At 38.9% G+C, this 19550-nt stretch overlaps 1 protein-coding gene across 1 annotated transcript; it reads right to left on the reverse strand.

Moving 5' to 3' along the window:
• Nucleotides 1–24: 24 nt before the first annotated feature.
• On the reverse strand, nucleotides 25–16730 carry FKBP10 (FKBP prolyl isomerase 10). The gene is made up of 10 exons (XM_014052698.2): nucleotides 16203–16730; nucleotides 12501–12646; nucleotides 12011–12200; nucleotides 11204–11349; nucleotides 10405–10594; nucleotides 8848–8993; nucleotides 4816–5005; nucleotides 4138–4280; nucleotides 2287–2450; nucleotides 25–1855 (listed from the first exon to the last, which is right to left on the reverse strand). The coding sequence occupies exons 1-10, from the start codon at nucleotides 16394–16396 to the stop codon at nucleotides 1673–1675; spliced, it is 1692 nt and encodes a 563-aa protein (XP_013908173.2). The 5' UTR covers nucleotides 16397–16730; the 3' UTR covers nucleotides 25–1672.
• Between the last annotated feature and the right edge of the window lie 2820 nt (nucleotides 16731–19550).

A 19550-nucleotide genomic window follows, 5' to 3' on the forward strand; every position in this document is an offset into this window, starting at 1 on the left:
ATTTTGGTATGCCTATTTTATTTTGTTTCATCTCCTTTAATTGATCCAATTTTTAAGTTACCACAGCACCATTGACTGCAACATGCTACAATTAAAAAAAACCCAATTGTAATTTTAAAAAAAACTATTCAGACTTACGTTAGTCCAAAGGCACATACCTTAGTAATGATTTCACTGATTTCAATCTTTAACATGGTTTATTCAAAATAATTCTAGATACTGTACATTTCTGAATGTTCTCTTCAGTAAAAGATAATGGGCCCTAGACTATTTTTAGGTGGGTGAAACACAAGAGACATTTTAATTTTGTACCCTCTGTGTAATGATAAATATTTGCTCCATTGGTGACCTAAGTGCTTTCAAAACAAGTGACTGCTATGTTAGGACTTTCTTGAATGACTTAATGTACAACTTGAAGCGCAGGAGAGAAAATCAGTTACTCAGATAGAAAAAGGCATGACAACTGAAATCCATATATTTCTATAAGACACCAGCTTGGAGAAATTGTTTGTGAGTGTCAATGCAGCTGTCTGTATATTGTGTGCAAACATTACAAATAGGACTTATGAGTTCTGTCCTTCAGAAAACATGTCAATATAACTATAAGTGCCCTGTACTTTTGCTTGTTGCTTGAAAGAAATTATTGCATGTTGTTTTTGAGAATTTTAATGATTCAGTTGAAACCTGTACCTCAGTATCTCAGACATGGATGTGCACAGGTTTTCCTAATTTACTTTAGCCTTCGTATTAGTACTTATTATATAGCGGTACTGGGGGTTGGAGTGAGGTTGAGTAACTAACTGATATCAAATTAAGACTAACATCCTTTTGACCGACAAAGTCACTGATATTAACAGTCCAATTGCCTGCCATAAAAATACATTATTTTTACCAGTCAGTTTTTTATGGTGGACTGGTTGCTTCAAGAATTTTAACAGTTAAAGGATTTTAATTTTATCAGTTAATCATAGATCCCCATTAGGCAAAAATACAACCAAAGCTGGTTTAAGGAAAGTAAATTATGATCATGCCCTTCTGATCAAGACACTGGATTTTCAAGATTAGTATTGATCCAAAACCCTGTCCTTTAACAGCAGAATTCAAAGATAAAATTATGAGAAAAGACTGAACCAATTAAATCCTTTAAGCATCATGCAGGAATCTATTTTTAAAAAATGTCTGCTTATTCTAATTTATACCAAAAAGAAATTTGGGTTGTGTTTCCCTTAAAAACCTAAAAATAGTTAGTGAATACAGAGTTCTGATACTGCTTATTTGGCTCCAATAAGCCAGTCTGGGTTTTCTGATAGTGAATTCAACCCTGATTTGGACAGCTGAATGCACAGATCCCAAGCAGAATGTTTGTTTTAATGTCATGATTTCTGGGTAAGACAATGTGCTATACACATAATTCAATTGAGATGGAAGAATGTTTCAGGAAGGATATGCAACCAGTGAATTGGGAGATTTATCATCATTCATTTAGTCCACTGGGTTTTGTTTCTCATTTAACTCATTTCCAATAATATATAGTCAAAGCAAAACCAAATGAGGAAAAAAAACTACTGGCTTCCTATATCCAGTATAGCAGTGATTAGAGGCCAATTTGCTCCCATAAATAGGGAAAGGACCACCAAATGGGAGCATTTTTTAAAAAGGGACTCTTTATAATTCAAAGTTCCTCATGTTTAACTTGATCCTCATCTGACTTAAGCTTCAATTCCTCTGCTGTGATCTTCCCATCCTTATTCCTGTCTTGATTCTGAAACATGTCTGTGATTACTTTTTCTGGATCAATGCCTGGAATCAGATGACCTTTGTCTTCTGCAATCTGGGACTTAATGAATGTGGAGAACTGTAGAATGGACATAGAAAAAAAGACAATAATAGATCAATCATTTCTACAAATGGGTTCCCAGTATGTACAGCATTTCAAATGAAGTGATTTCTTTCTGGCAATAATGCAGCTAGGATGAAATAATCAGTTTAATTAGATATTAAGTCAGACTTGAGTGACCTAATAAAATTTTCCCTCAATGTAGGTTTAATAACAATTCAGGTCAAATATTTATAGGAACTAGATAACATTTTAAAAGCTCCATCTCATATCAGGAAATGCCCCAACTTATATTCTAGAAGTAAAAATCTTGTTGCTTTCTTTAGACCTCTTTCTTTTTTGTCAATATATGCATTCAATGGACTAGGCAATAAGAACCAATCTAATTATCATTTCAGTTATGAATCCTTTATGAGATGCTTTCTTTCTGAAACAGAGCTTAGTCTCACCTCTTCTGATGGGACTTCACCGTTTTTATCCAGATCCATGGCTTCAAATAGATTTTGTGGTGGGTCACCATGCCAGATGAACAAATAACCTTCTGGAACACCAACTTCCAAGTGTAAAAGTTCTAAGTCAAAGCGAAGAACAGCACTTCCAGGTACACCCCGGGCTTAAAGAAAAAGATTAACATCTCACTACAGGTAGTCCTCAATTTATAACCTATTGTTTAGTGAACATTTTAAGCTACAACAGCACTGGAAAAGTGACTTACGACCGTGTCAATGAAGATTCTCACTTCCAGATAACTTATGACCAGTTTTTAATACAACTTGCATCAGATCCATGATCATGTGATCAAAATTTGGACACTTGATAACTGGCATGTATCTATCATAGTTGCATTGTCCCAGTGTCATGTGATTACCATTTGTAACCTTTCCAGCTGACTTCCAATTAGCAAAGTCACTAAGAGAAGCTGGATTCACTTAACAACTATGTGATTCACTTTAATAACTGCAGTGATTCAGTTAACTGGCAAAAAGGTCACAGAATGGGGGCAAAATTCACTTAACTAATGCCTTGCAACAGAAATTTTGGGTTCATTTGTGGTCATAAATTGAGGGCTGTCTATAATGCAGAAATATAGTTTCCAGGCATACACAAAAGTGCTATAGGCAGCAGTAACTGACGGTTCATACATTACTTTGGGCTATTGTGAGCTTAACCATGGTTTACTAAATAAACCAATGTGCATAATACTGTGCTCATACAGCACACTAAATCCTGTGTTCATGCAGCATACTAAACTTAATCTGCCCAAATAATACATTATGCCTTAGTGTGACATGAAAATTAGTTCTGAGAGTCAGTTCACCGACAAATGCGCGATAGACATGCGCGCCGACAAAACCGCGATGGACAAATGAGCGCCGTCAAAATCGCTAATGAATTTTCGACAATAGCGCGCCGACAAATGCGCACCGACAAAATCGCATCATCAACAACCCTAACCCTATATTGTCCTTGTCATCGTGCTTTTGTGGGCGCGATTTTGACATCGTGAATTTGTGGGCGCGATTTTGACATCATGTTTTAATTTGTTGGCGCACATATGTCTATTGCACATTTGTCGGGTCACGCTGTGAGTCAAAGGCAAGGGAAATATTTGTTCTAATAAATAGTTTCTTTAAATTATATTTGAGATTACAACAATCATTTCTAAGAATTTAAGTCTCTTGATAGAATCAATGCATCATTTCTTAAGGCCATTCTGTTGCTGAGCTATCTAGCATAATCCCACAAATGTACTACTTTTTTCTGAGTGAAAAATACCATTGGTGATATTCTTGGTTTTCTTTTCCTCACTAACGCTAGCCTTAGCTCTGCCAGCATTAGTTCTCTAGCATTAGCTTCTTGCTAACACTAAATAATAGCCTTAGTTCCACCAGCATTAGCTTCACTTGTGTTAGTTTCTCATTAATATTAAATGACTTGGTTCTACCAGCTTCAGGTTTGTTAGTATAATGCTAGAGAAACTAAAACTGGAAGAACTAAGACCAGTGCTAGTGATGAGAAGAAATCCTCCAAGTTTTCCAATTCTTGCTAGATGCTCGGCTTAGCTCTGCCAATGTTAGTAGTTCATTTAATAATCTTCTGACTTCCCACCATAACTCAAGGACTACCTGTATCACCTTTCACACGCACACTGACTGATTTTTTTTCAATAATTATATCTAGAAGAGACGGCGGAAGTAAGGCAGGCAGGGATTCAGGATCCAATATTTATTTTTACATTTCTTCTGCTAGCTTGTATAGCTGAATGATAATCTGAAATGTTTGCTAAGAAGTTGCCTTACCACCATTTTCACCATGCCCCAAATGTGGAGGAACAATGACAATCCTCTTCTCTCCCACACACATGCTCAGTAGGCCATTGTTCAAGCCTTCAATTATTTTACTGGTACCCAGGGTAGCTTCTTGAGGATGTTCATAATCATGCCTGTTAGTGGGAAACAACCCATTGAGTCCTTTTGAAAATACTTTGTTGGATTTTCAGAATACGTGTTCTATCCCCTATTGGCTCTCCAAAACTTTTTCTGTAGAATTCTAGATTTAAGTAGTCTAAATTCTGCAACTGTATTGATTATGCAAATTACTTTATCTCCTTATTTAGCCAATATTATTTTGCCTTAGAAGGGTACCTAAAACAATGTGGAACACTGACAAAGTTGTGGTATTCTCACAAAACAGCCCATGAAAGAAATATCTTTAAAAAAGAAAGAAAGAAAGAAATATCTTAAACAACTATTTTTGTAATTTATACGTTCTAATGTTTTCAGGTTTATACAGTGATTTTGAGATAGACAGGGGTCAATTTTTGATGGTGAAAAATGAATTCAAATCAGGAGTGTTACGTTTAGTTCATACAGGTAAAAAAAAACTATGTTGTATATTTGTTCAATATTTCCACTTTGGCATTTTTGTAGAGACAGGTTAGATATTTAACTGAAATAAACTTGGAGCTAGGAACTTACGAGGAGAAAAGCTTGGTGCCATCCAGAAGTGAGCAGTTATAATGATAGCGAACAAAGTCTCTATCCTGAGCAGTGACGTTACAGTCTACAGGGCGGAAGATGGTCTCTATCTCTACGGAATCTGTGGGGTTGTGGAAATCAACGACATGGACATCAAATATAAGTACAGCTGAGCCTGGTATCTTGTTCCCTGGAATACAAAAGAATGCAAGAAAGAATGAGAAGAAGAATACATATGTAGGTTTTCTGTGGAACTTGGCTGACCAAAAATATGTTGCTGTTCTGATTTCCAGGAACATGGGTTCCAAAAAGTTTCAAACAGTACATGAGGCAACACTGTCCACTGATCTATTCCCTGTATTTATATACTGTACTTTTCAGAGTATAAGATGTACATTCCCCCGCCCCCCCCAAAAAGAGGGTGAAAATGTTGGTGCGTCTTATACATCGAATACAGCCATTTTTGGCCTCCCGAAACCCTGCCCTGGGAAGGGATGTGCAGAGGATTTGGAAGGCCTACAGAGTGCTCCTGGGGGCCAGAGAGGGCAAAAATATTTTTTTCTCTTCGAAATCTTTGTGTGCCTTATACTCTGGTGCATCTTATAGTTTGAAAAATATGGTATGTTAACCCATAGTTTGTTTTAATCATTGCTTTGTTGAACAAGCTATGATATCAAGGTATACACACCATGTTGAGACAAACTGTGATCTAACAAGAATAGGTAGGTTCGCATACTGCATGAAGACAGAATCAAACTTATCACCATGAAGAATAAAGTCAGCCATTTCTTCTGCTTTGGTTTCACAATCTAGCCCACTGAATTTTGAACTTTATGTCCTCTGAAAACTTTTTCTACACTAAAGTATTACCTATCATGGAATGCAAAGTATCCTTGGCAGGAATCAAGTAAATTGTAGAGACTGGACACTTTCACATTTTATGCAGGATCTGTTGTACCTCAGGGTTGCTCTAGTCCGGGTGTCGGCAACCCGCGGCTCTGGAGCCTCATGTGAGGCACACACAGCACTTTGGGCCCTCTGCTGTGGATGATCCCAACACTGGCTGTCCCCGCCACTCGCTGTCCCCTCCCAGTCACTCCTCGCCTGCCCTGAGAAGGTAAGGGCAAGGTGATGGAGAAGCAGCTGGGGCTGATTCTCTGGCATCTCACTTGCTGGAGCTTCTTTCACCCCTTGTTGGTGCTGGGCATGCCTCAATAACTTGAGGAGAGGAGCAACCTGCTCTCTGCCCTGAGACAATGGGCCGCCCCGACTGTGACCGATGCCGGCCTTGCTAACATGAGAGCTGGCGGGGTGGGAATGGGATCCAGGAGGATGGGACAGCGGAAAGGGGGATGGGCCCACAGTGCCCAGCTACCACATTAAAACTTGCATGGGGAACTTTTGCCTCCTGGAGGATGTTTTTCAATGAAAGCCGGCGGTGGCACCGTGCCACTGGAAGAGTAAGAGGAGCAGGAAAAGGAACTGGCACCACCGAACCTCACCCACCCACCCCGGGGATCAGACTTGGAAAAAGCTGGAGCACCCTTGCCAAAGATGCTCGCACGTCAGCCAGTCTCCCCCACTTTTTATCTCTCTATATATCTGAATCTCTTTCTTTCTTTCTTTCTTTCTTTCTTTCTTTCCTTCCTTCCTTCCTTCCTTCCTTCCTTCCTTCCTTCCTTCCTTCCTTCCTTCCTTCCTTCCTTCCTTCCTTCCTTTCTCCTTGTCTATTCTCTCAGAAAGCCGAAGCTGGGCCAACCCAGCAAGCTTCTTCTTAACAATTTTTTGGAAATCCAGGCAGGCTAAGGAACAAGCGTGAGCCTCAGCAGAGGCTCCCCTTCGGATGACCCTCTCCTCCTCTCATGACCCCCTGGCCTGCTGTGGCAGGGCTGTGAGGGTGCGCATGAGTGGGGAGACCCTTCTCAAGCAAGTGGCCACCCTGCACACACCTTGGCTGCACTTTGGCTGATTCCAACTGCTTGCTTGAGGGAAGGTCTCCTTGTTCATGCACACAGTCAGCCAGGGGACCATGAGAGGAGGTGGAGGGTCATCTGAAGGAATATCTCCGTTGCGCCTCGCGCTTGTTTCTCAGTTGCAATAAGAAAGAAAAGGAGTAGCAAAGAGCCCCAAGGAGAGCTCACTGAGTTGGCCCAGCCTCGGCTTTCCGAGAGAGAGAGAGAGACAGACAGACAGATAGAAACATACATACATACAGAGAGGTGGGGAAGAGAGAGAGAGACAAGAGAGGGGGAGAGAGACAAGAGGGGGAGAGAGACAGACACAGAGAGAGAGAGGAGAGAGAGAGACAGAGAAAGGGGGAGAGAGGTGGAGAGATACAGAGAAGGAGAGAGAGACAGGGAGAGAGAGAGAGAGATGGGGGGGAGACACACAGGGGGGGAGAAAGAGAAAGAGATGTCAAAAGGGTTTTGTGATTCCCAGCGTTTTTTAACAACTGGTTCTTAATGGTCATAATGACCAGCTGGGTAGTGTGGCTAGGGGATCATGTGACTGGGTGGGAGTGAATGACGTCGAGTTAGCCACACCCACCCAGGTTTTGTGGCTCCCAGAGTTTTCTGTGGGAAATAGGTCCAAATGGATCTTTGAGTGTTTAAGGTTGCAAGAAAAAGAAGAGCAGAGCTAACTCTACCATAAGGGAAAGTGAGAGAATAGGTGTTAGGGTAACTAGACCTTAATTAGTACCACTCTGTTAATACTTTATAGGACAGCCCTTGTGATGCAGAAGATAAGTTGATTAGGAGTTAAAAGTGTATACTGTATCTATCCTCTGTCACAGAAACTCGGTTACTTTGGGACATTCTCTGTTCAATTTAATTTAGATACTGTATTTTTCGGACTATAAGACACACCTTTCTTCCTCCCCCCCCAAAAAAAGAGGGTGGAAATCTGGGTGCATCTGATACACTGAATACAGCATTTTTGGCCTCCCGAAACCTCATCCCTTGCATCCTGTTTTTCGCAAAAATGAAGTGTGCAGAGGGTTTGGGAGGCCTGTAGAGTGCTTGTGGGGGCTGGGAAGGACAAAACCGAGTGAAAACAGGCCCATTTTTCACAAAAACGGGGGTTATTTTGCCCTCCCAAGCCCCCAGGAGCACTCCGCAGGCCTTCCAAACTCTCTGCATGCCCCATTTTTTGCAGAAATTGGGCCATTTCTTGCTTATTTTTGCCCTCCCCAGCCCCCAGGAGCACTCTACAAGCCTCCCAAACCCTCTGCATGTCCCGTTTTTGCAAAAAATGGGCCCGGTAATTTTGGAGGTGAAAACTTTAAGAGAATGGAGTGCTATACATGCCACCCTAATTTCCCAGAGGAAAAGTGTGACTCCACTCCAATGAAATAAATCAATGGCCTATAAAATAACTTGATTATGAGCCATACAGCACAAACAACCTGGATTTATTTCCAGGTCAGGTAAAATATGTTCTTTAAAGTGGCACAACACAGAGAAATAGAAAACGAAATACTGCAAAAAGCTGAACATTTATCTTAAGTTTACAAGTATATTTGCATTCCAAGTGTCATAATAGCTTATTGCCAGTGTTTCAAAGGCAATGGGACTGTTTTTTCCCTTGTGGACAATCCAGCTGCTTTTTAAAAAAATTGCTTTTGAGACAACTATGACCAGATGACTGAGAATCTCCAGACTTTATTCCCAATGGCTCATCTGTCTGGATATCCCAAGTAACCATACAATGATTGAGCCACATAGCTACCTCAAGACATCTTAAAATCTGCACTTCCAGATTTATAGGGAACTCTTGGCCATATTTAAGAGTGCCTAATTTATATTCATGATATAATTATATCTTACAGATACAGATTACTGTGTCTGATCAAAAAGAAAATACCAGCAGATCTCTCTAGTTGTGTTTGGATTATACAGGTTATATTGTACAATGGGCATGGGAGTTACAAGAGCTTAAATCCAACACATTTGGAAAGTAATGTGTGTTTATACATATATAAATGTTTATTATAATTACACTAAAGCTTTCCCCAATTTCCTTGCTACCTACCTGCCCCACTTTCTCCATAGGCTAGGTGGGGAGGAATTTTTATTCGTCTTCTTTCACCAATGCAGACCCCTTGTAGTCCTTGATCCATTCCAGGGATGATATAGCCTTTTCCAATGTAAGTGTCATAAGTATGATTCCGTGAATAACTGGAATTGAAAGGGAAAATAAATTGTGAGGAAGAACTGACTGTTGCTAACAGAAAAACCCATTGCTCACTCTCAGCTAGACTGCGCAAACTGTCTAAGCTCATTTAAATAAAGTTCACCTGAATAAGGAAAGGAAGATCACAACAAGTTGCACAAATCTGGCTTAAGTAATAAGATAAAAGATAGGGAAGCCTCTCATCCCCTACCATTTTTTAAATCAAATTCAAATAGTTAGGATTTCAACAAGCAGATGATTTCTACTTCTTGCTCCCCAACAATAATTTTTTTTCCTTTGGTCTGTATCTGGAAAAACCTGCCTGAATAGTCATTTCTGGCTATATTGATCTTCTGAATGTACTGCTCTGGATTTATGAAGATAAAAAAGGAGCAACCTATAGGGAGCACTTTCTTATTAAGTATTTTTATTTGTATGGCATGGTAAAATAATTCACCAGGATTTTGGTTTAGCAGTTTATGCTGTTCTGGTTGCTCTTACTGGTACTTCCCCTTTGTGGATGATAATTTAAATTGTATAAATATGATACCTTAGCAAAGGCTGACATGAACTGGTCCTTTCTATCTTGCATAATGTAAACATATGCTGTTTTATTCAGGCCAGAATCTATTATATGGGATAGCAATATTTGTAGTGCTATTTGCATAAGGTTGTGATGGCATCAAATATTCTGGCACATGTAACCAGTTGCTGTAAGGATTCTGCCAGAAAGTATCAGGAACCCCTAATTCTAGCAAGAGGTACAACTTCAGTCATCCTCACCCAGTTGAACACCTAATTTTATGGCAAAACCCTACTTTGAACATCCAATTTTAAGAAAGCAACTCATGCTGGGTAATGTCCCTTGACTGAAATCTATCACCTCTCTATGCTAGTTGTGGCTTTCAAATCTATTGTGCCTCTATGCAACTTATTTTCTTGCCTGATGGTGTATTTTTCAAGGTAAATTTCAATTCGAAGATCTTTTTTCATTTCATTTTCATTTCTACCTTTCTATTAGCCAATTGCTGATGTCTAAAAGGCTGGTTAGGATTCAGAATGAAGGCTGAAGGTTGCTCCTGCAACTTCTGGAAAGTTCTTACAACCTGTTTTTGGTCCCAAGCCTGGGGTTTATATGTATTATTATATTTCTGGTGCTCTTGTTTATTTGTATTGTTTATAAGATCCTTTCTATCTGGACTATTTCTTGAATTTGTTATTTTATCTAATTTTCTTGATTCTCCAATTCTGTACACTACTTAGAATCCATTGGAGTTGGGGGCTAATACATTTGAATAAATAAAAGAAACATCAAGGAACCAGGCTGGAAAAAGCTAGTCACTTCCATGCCACAAAGAGTGTGTGGGCATGTAATCATCAGATTTTGAAACTGATTCTGCAGAATATTTTCTTCACCTGGAATCGAAGAGGGTCCCATCCATTAAAGTGCCATTATAATGGTACCGCACAAAATCTCCAGTCACAGCCTTGCGTCTGCATGATGCTGGCACTTCCAAGTGCTCCAAGAAGATACTATCTTTTGGATTGTGCAAGTCCACCAGAAGAACATAAAAAACCAAAGATGCTTCTGGGGGGATGACCGTACCTGAGAGAAAGAAAGGACTCAGCTCAGGCTGGCACAGATATGAATTGAGCCAGATGAGGTGATAACAATGCTATTAAGCTGGGTGACACAGTATGCTGTATATGTGTTTGCTATTTGTGGGCATTCACTCTGGAGGAATACAAAAGATGGTATGTTTGTGGGAATAGATTTTGACATTCGTTTAAAAAATGCCCAGTTGCAAGTCTTAATTCATTAGCTAGCAGCACTTGGTGTAAAACAAACAAACAAATTTTAAAAACCCGAACCTATCCTAATACTGTACATAATCCACATATTTCTCCTACCCAACTGGGGATTCTGAGATCTGCAGTCCCTAAATAACTGGATGCTGGAAGGGTAAGAAGAGTGACTAGGGAATCCCAAAACTACAAAGGGTCCTATGTAAGAGTAGAGCTAACAGCCACAATCCTCACCCTACAAAGGTCTACTTCTCCACATAAAGTGGTTGCTTTTTAAGCACACAAAATAAATTATCTGTGAAGTCCAAATTAGTAGATCTGCATATTTTTGTGAATCAGGATTTGATAGCAAAAGAAGAGGACCATCTCTTGATGCAGAAGAAATACGTGAATTTCATCACCAGCTTACCATAGCCTTTCTCTCCATAGGCCAGGAAAGGAGGCATGACTATTTGCCGCTTCTCTCCAGGACACATCCCTAGCAAGCCTTCGTCCATACCTTTGATTAGCCAGCCTGAACCCACATAGGTGTCATAAGTATTGTCTTTTCCATAGCTAGGAAGCAAGAGAGGATGGAGAAAAAAAAAACATCGAATACTAGGTAGATGAAGCAGCTCAGGGAATGAAGGAAAACTGAGCAGCCAGCAGTGGTCCAATACAGTACCTTAAAAGAGAAAGAAATTTGGATGCCTCTGGCAATAAATAATCACTCAAGATGAAATATTGATATCTGTCTAATCTTATTAGACCCTGTTGTAATTAGGTAGAAATTAATGACTTTGCAAAAAGGTCTCTGCTTTCTAACTGTAACTGAGTTAAAAGGTTACAACATTTTGGTCAATCAACTTAATTTTCTTGGACTGGGAATGTCTGCTTCTTCTGCAACTGCAACTGTATAGTTGTTTGGGCATTGCTGCTCCTACTCTGAAAAAAATGAAATTGTTGAGTTGATTATGGAAATTGTTTTCTTGGATATATTTTTTTTGTCTGAACCAAGTCACCAGTAATATGTTAGCACCAAAGTAGGCAACTGAAAGAAGTTCGCAAGTGACACATGATTTAGTGTAGCCTGCAAACTTCTTTCAGTAGAACCACATAGATCATGGCCCCTTGTGATATCATCTCATCATATTGTGGCCATTAATTGATATATTTTTTTAAAACATTTGATTCTTAGCTGTCAAGAAATTGCTCTCTATGCTTTAGAATTTCTTACCTTGAATCAAAGGGGGTTCCATCCAGAAGTGTGCCGTTGTAGTAGTAACGCACAAAATCTGAATTCTCCACTGTGCGATTACATTGTTGTGACTTGTGGAGGATGGTGATCTGCAACTTGTCTTCTTTGTTCCAAATGTCAAGCAAGATGACATCAAAATAGAGGGTGGTGTCTGGTGGGATGAGACCAGCTAAGGATTTGAAAATAAGATACACTATAATGGAGATCAGGAGAATACCATGTACATTGTCCTTACACAGCATTATATCTTTCCATATTATTATATAGCTAGAAGATATTCGCAAAGAAAATGGTGGAAAAAAACAATTATGGGTGAAAATATATTGCATGGAGAGGAAAAAAGAAATCTGGAAAATACTATGCATATTTGTAATTGTGATTGAGAAGCAACTTTCTAACTTAGATCTGTAAGCAAAGTTCGTTGTCATTATCTTTCCTTTCCAGTCAACATCAGAGGTTTGATACTCACCAACACCGATGCTGCCATAGCCAAGGTGTGGTGGCACAATGAGATGCCTCCTCTCATTCACACACATGCCCTGCAGGCCCCTGTCCATGCCAGTGATGAGTCGTCCCACACCTGCGATACCTACCACAGTAGCACCACGGTCATAGCTGGAGAAAGAAGAAACTATTATCAGAAAGAGTGAACATTAAAGAATAAATCATTAGACAATTGTTCTAAATTGATCACTAATCAGTAACAAAATGTAGCAGCTTAGGGAGTCAATGAAGTATAAAACGTACATTTATTTATCAGACAAATTTCTATAATAGTTAAGTACCAGTGGAATTCTGGGTGGTGAACAAATAACATCACACAAATTTACAAATCAGTTAAAGAAAAATCTAAGCCAAGAACCCAAAACCATGAATTGCCTATAGAAACCAGTTCAATTCATGTAGCAGTGTGTTGTGTGGACATATCTCTCAACATGCACTATATTGCACGTATTTCAGTGTTGCATCTGGACCAGTTTCTGAATGTTATTCAGGATGTATTGCACTTTTCCAATTATGGCATGAGTGACATAAGCCGTACCCCCCTATCTAGGAGTACAAGTGTGCAAAGAGTCTACTTTGAGTTTGTGCTCCTTGAGCAAGAACTGTTGAGTTCAGGAGGAGCCTCAATGTTACCTCACCCAGATTTAATGATGAAAAAAATCACTGAATGTGAGGATTCCTAAAACCTTCAGCTGCTCAATCTTATCAGTCTTTACTAAGAAGACCAAGAGTCACGTTTTCATTTGATCATAAAGTTTGCTAGAGGTAGCCAGTTTCTCTATCTCAGCCCAACCTACCATTGAAATCAATACAATTTATATAGAATATCAACTAAACCTGAATACTGCAAATGAGTCTTTTGTTCCCTTTGAACGGTATGCTTGACCCACTAGAAGGTTCTACCTGCAACAGGATTTTTTCCATCTATCTTATTTGTATTGTTTCAGATTTAGGATAGTATCCATGCAAATCTAAATAATTGTGGGAAAAATAGGAAGAAAAAGAGCTGGAGAAATCAGCAAGTAAAGGTCCTATGGCCATAATTTACTTTATAATTCACTTAATATGCAAAAAAGCAAGTATAATAATAAGTCACAGTGATCATCCATGCACAGAACGGATTGACTAAACCAGGGATGTTCATCCTTGGCAACTTTAAGATTTGTAGACTTTAAATGGGTAGGTAGGGAATTCTGGGAGTTGAAGTCCACAAGTCTTAAAGTTGCCAAAGTTAGATGCCTCTGGGTTAAACATTCCCTCTTGAAGTAATGATGCAGTTGAATATTTTAGTACAGATCTACTATAATTATTGTCATGCTGGAAAAGCAGAATCCATCTGTTTAACAAAGTTGTATCTCAACCTAATTATTTATCCAGATCATGGATGGATGTTTTAGTAAGAAAGCAATTCTGCAAATCTTTCGTTCTAAAGTGATCCATTTTTTTCCTAGCACAGAAAGAAGAAAATGAAACATGATCTCTAGCTTCCTTTGCTCAGAGTGGAACAGCAGAATCTTACATTCCGAATGCAGCTAAGTCACTACGGCCTTTCCAAATTTGCAGTTTAAACTAGGACTGAATTTTCCTTACCAAAAAATATTCTGAAAATTTAAAGCAGGCATAAACTGGCATGCGTTTTATACGGCTTGCAGCCTACTTCATGTATTTGGAATAGGAATGGAATTTTAGCTTGCAAAATCCAGCCATTCAAAATGATGGCTGTTATGGTTTCATGAGGTGACACGTCTACAGCCAAAATTGCAGATCCCATTACAGACGCTATCTCTTTGGCATCCCTTTGCAACCCACTGTCTCTTTCTTTTAAATAGTCTGTGGACCCGTCAAGCTGAAAATCAAAACTAAATATTAAGGGCAATAATATTTAACACTTGAAGGAAACATTGAAATGTTGTAATACATTTGAATACTATAGTATAAGTGAAAGTTATAGTACACTCACAGATGCTGAACTAACATCTAATTATATCCAGCTACTGCAAAAGAATTTATTTTCAATATTTTGGCATAGTTAAAGGCATGGTACTTTATTTTGTGGGGTTATTATGAATATTATTTTAATGTTGGATTGATCTACTGAAAGAATGCTTACATAAATACTTGTTGAAAAAAGTCTTAGTGGAAGACCAGCTAATCAATGGCTCTTAGCCAATATAACTAATAGAAGCCTTTCCCTTAGTTTTCCCATTCAGGTGCCACTGGGGTAATTTTACTGGCATAGGAATGATAAGAGTTGTAGTCAAATACAAATGGAAAGCATGGAATTAGAGAAAGTTTGCTGCATGTTCAGAAATCTCAGGCAGCGCAAATACATGTGTTTAATATGAGGTTCTAGGGCAAAAAATCATGCAAATTATGGCCAGAAACCCTGATCTCAAGTTTCTCAGATGCTGAATGAACGGTAATTTTATGGCAGATGCAGAATTAAACCCTGTTTCCATTTCTCTGTTAGTAAATCTCATTAAATTTAATGGGAACATTTTCTGTATAGATGTTTAACAGAATAATGCCATTGGACAACCAGATATTGAGGGAGTCAATAACAGTGATTAATGCATGGTGGAATCCTAACTTAAATCCATTTTCTAAAAGGAATAATTGTGAAAATAATTAAATATAAAGTTTCCACATTAAAATCTAGAGCAAACATAGTTTGACATGAATAGTAGATATCATTATAATAAGTATAAGTATAATCTTTATTGTCATTGTACTTAAATACAACGAAATTGGTTTTAACCTCACTGGTGCAAAATTATAATAGATACGAAAAAAAGAAAGAAAAAGAAAAAACTTTTTAAAAAACTGAAGTTCTCAGAGTGTTTCCCTTTTTAAATCTCTTCATTATTTTATTTGCAGAGATAAAAGGAAACATGCATAGACAGCTTTTATCTAGTTGTTCAATAAGGAACAAACCTGTTTCTAATATTCTGGTCAAAAAGTAAACTTCAAGATATGGTGGACAATCATATGACATGTTAACATTTCACCACCTATTTAAGCTAGTAGATTTAAACATTTTAAAAAGTTCACCACATTGAATTCTCCACCATTTTGCATTGGCATCTCAACCCACTATAAGACAGGAGTCCATCTTATCCCTCCTTCACTCAAATATCTGGTTCCCAAGCCAGTCCCACCTTCTATCTCATTCAGAACTGGGAATTTATAAAATTAACCCAATAACATTCCTCCATGCTTTGTCTGCTGCAACACAAATGCTGTGCAGTCACATAGAAGTGATGTGAATGGTCAGCAATGCCGAATTTCTTTATCAAAGCCCCAAGATACAAATTCTCAAAGAGAGAGAGAGAGAGAGAGAGAGCGAGGGTGTGGCCTTCTTTCCGTTTTTTCGGGTCTCCCCCCCCAACTTAATATTTCAGAAATACTCTGCAAAATGGAAGAATAAAATGTAACTTTTTTGTTTTTGCATTGCAATTTATGGGAAACTTTTTTCCTTCGAATTCTACTAATAAGTAATATACATCTTTTGGAATTCAGATTTAATGGGGCTAATAATGATTCCACGGCATTGTTCGTGACCATCGCATACCTATCCCTTATCTCGACAAAAAAATAAGCAGTTTTAAAAAACAGCCCTGACTTTTCCCTCGGACAGTTGTTCTGGATTTACCGAGCGAGCCAGTACCTGGAGTCAAACTTGGTGCCGTCTTGAAAGGTCCCATTGTAATGGTAGCGGACGAAGTCACCCATCTGAACTTCTCGCAAGCACACTTTGGGGATGTAGTATCTATCAATGACAACATCCTCTAAGGGGCCGGGGTCTCCCAAGGTGTGAACCCCCCAAGAACTCAAGGCGAAGATAAGGCACAACACATTCATGATCTTCCCCGATGGCACAATTGTGCAAAAGGGAGAAAAAAAGCTGCACTTCGAGGTTGCACGCTACGATGAGAGGGTGGGGAAAGAACGGGCCGGAGGAGGCGCTTTGCTAAAATAGAGGCGGCCTAGAGGACTCCAGCCAAGCAGCATCAATTCCGTCGACGTGTAAAACAGCGGCCTGAGCTAGGATGGCAGAAAAAAAGGGGAAAAAAATCCCAGTATCCTTTAAGGATTGTGGTCTCTACGTTTCTGAGATTAGCGAAATCTCTCTCTCAAAAGGCAGGAGGTATCCTGCCCTTCCTCCTTGCCAATTGAACATCAAAGACTGCAAGAAACTATTTGAAAAACGTGCCCGGGCAACAAAAAGTCTTAACAAGAGAACCGGACTCGTTAAAAAGGATCAGAGAAACCCTTTTCCTGGTCCTAGTGCCGGCTGATTAACCCAGTGGAAAATAGGAGGAGGCCTGTTTACTTGGTCCCAAGGAGCGTGTGGTGGAGCGGCAGAGGCAGCTGAGTGAGAATCCTCCCTCAGTTGGTCCCGTTCCCACCCACCCCCGAAAACATTGCAGTATTAACGTAACAGAATCTGCTGCTATATAGAAAATTATCTGATGCCAGAGGATCGGATAATTTAATAAATTTAGAAAATGTTAGCTATACGAGTTCAACTATATAGTACAGATTGCTTCAGACCTTGCTTGCATAACCACAGTGACAGCAGAACGAAATAAGAGTGTCTTGTAGGATTGGTGGATTTATTTCCTAACTGGAATTCAAGAGTAAATCAGCATTTTTTAAATATTTATCCCACCTTTTTAAAAATACTCAAGTAGGCAAACGTGTAATACTATTTCCTCATATATTACTAGTATTTATAGATTTACAATTTGAAAGTGGAGCACAAAGTTTTTTTCTTTTTCAAATTTCTGTTTTCCTGTTCATAAACTGAACTGTTTTAAAATGTAAATCCTGCAGCTTGGACTAAAGCAGACAATATTTGTATTTCACATCATCGCCAATGCATTCCTACAAACAGAGAGATTCAATGTAACCTTTTAGTCATGTAGTACTAATAAAATATTGTATTAGTAATAAAATCTCAAGCCCATCTTCAATCAATCAAGCAGACTAGAGCTGGAAGGGACCTTGGAGGTCTTCTAGTTCAACATCCTGCTCAAGCAGGAGAACCTACCTATACCATTTTAGATAAGGGACTGTCCAGTCTTTTCTTTAAAAAATCCCACAACTTCTGACGGTAAATTATTCCACTGATTAATTGTCCTCACTGTTAGGAAGTTTTCCTTAATTGATTCCCTCTTTGATTAGTTTCCATCAATTGTTTCTTGTCTTGTCTTCTGGTGTTTTCATACATAAATTGACCCTCTCCTCTTTCTGGCAACCTCTCAAATCCTGGAATGTCCCTCCTAGTCCTTCTTTTCTCTAGATTAGCCAAACCCAAATCTTGTAATTGTTCTTCATATGTTTTAGTTTCCAGGCCTTTAATCATTTTAGTTGCTCTTCTTTGCACTCTTTCCAGACTCAACATCTTTTTTGTGATGTGGTGACCAACACTGGATGCAGTATTCCAGATGTGGGTTTATTAAGAATTTATAAAGTGGTACTATTACTTCATGTGATTTTGATTCTATGCTTCTGTTTATACAACCAAAGGTTATTTTAGCTTTTTTGGCTGCTGCAGCATACTACTGGCTCATGTTTAAGTGATCGTCCACTAGGACTCCAAGGTCCCTCTCCCAGTGACTGTTTTCAAGACAGGTTTCACCTAATCTGTACTTCTATCTTTGATTTTTCTTGCCTAAGTGTAAAACCTTGCTTTTCTACACATTAATTTGGGGGGGGGGGGGGGATCCATTGTTCAAGTCTTTCAAGATTTTTTTGGATCCTGATTTTGTCTTCTGGTTTGTTAACTGTTCCTGCCAGCTTAGTTTCATCTGCAAATTTGATGAGTTCCCCTTCTATTCCCTCATCTAAGTCATTCATGAAGATTTTTTTTTTATTTTCATTTTCATTTTCATACACTCACATGTATACCCCACACAGTATTAAACAGTAATTGCATCAATTCCTCTTGTCGACAATGCCCCAGAAAAAAGCCCAATATACCTCTTCCATCCTCCATACACCTCTTTCTTCCACCACCCTCCAACTTTCTATCTTCCCTCCATCATCCCCCTGTACCCTACTTCCCCTCGCCCTCTACCACTCCTCTCTCCAGATCCGCTCCCCCCCTTCCCTTTCGCCTCCCCCCCCATCCTCTCTCCCATCCCTCTCTACCCATCTTTCTTCTTTCCTACTCCTCCTCCCCTCAGTGTATTTCCACTATATGTTAATGTATTTGGCTTATCCTATTTTTAAAGAAAAATTAGAGAAAAACAGTATACATGTGAAATCACATTGCACTGAGAACTAACACATCGTGTCTAGCCTAATGTATATCCCTCCCTCCCTCCCCCCGACCCACCTCCTCCTTCCCCCCCCCCCCCGACTTCCCAGAACCCATACACAGTATAGATTTTTAACAAACACAGTCTAAAATCTATTGAGAAAAAAGAAATTAAGAAATTAATAACATCTCTACATTGATCTTAGCTTCTTCTTGCTAAGCTAACTTTAAACAATTTAAATCATTCCTGATCTTAAGCATAGGCTAACTGGAATTTCTTGGTCCCGTATTTATTTTGTATATAGTCAATCCATTTTTTCCAGTCTCGTTTATATCTCTCATTTGAGTGATCTTTAAGATATGCCAATATTTTAGCCATCTCAGCTAAATTTGTAACTTTCAATGTCCATTCTTGAATTGTAGGCAAGTCATCCTTCTTCCAGTATTGCGCCACCAACAGTCTTGCTGCTGATATTAGGTGCAGAATCAAGTTAGTCTCTACCACTGTAAAGTCAGTACTTATACCTAGTAAAAATAACTGAGGAATAAACTTTATCCTTCTTTTAAAGATATTTTGCATAATCCACCATATTTTTATCCAAAATGCCTTAACCTTTTGGCAGGTCCACCATATATGAAAATATGTAGCATCGAGAGAACCACATCTCCAACATTTAGGCTATAAATTCGGATACATAGAAGCCAGCTTTTTAGGATCTAAATGCCATCTATAGAACATCTTATAAAAAT

Source organism: Thamnophis sirtalis, unplaced genomic scaffold, assembly GCF_051295495.1.
Source record: "Thamnophis sirtalis isolate CommonGarterSnake01/CBP01778 unplaced genomic scaffold, rThaSir2_p1.2 scaffold_4, whole genome shotgun sequence".
Classification (NCBI taxonomy): domain Eukaryota; kingdom Metazoa; phylum Chordata; class Lepidosauria; order Squamata; family Natricidae; genus Thamnophis; species Thamnophis sirtalis.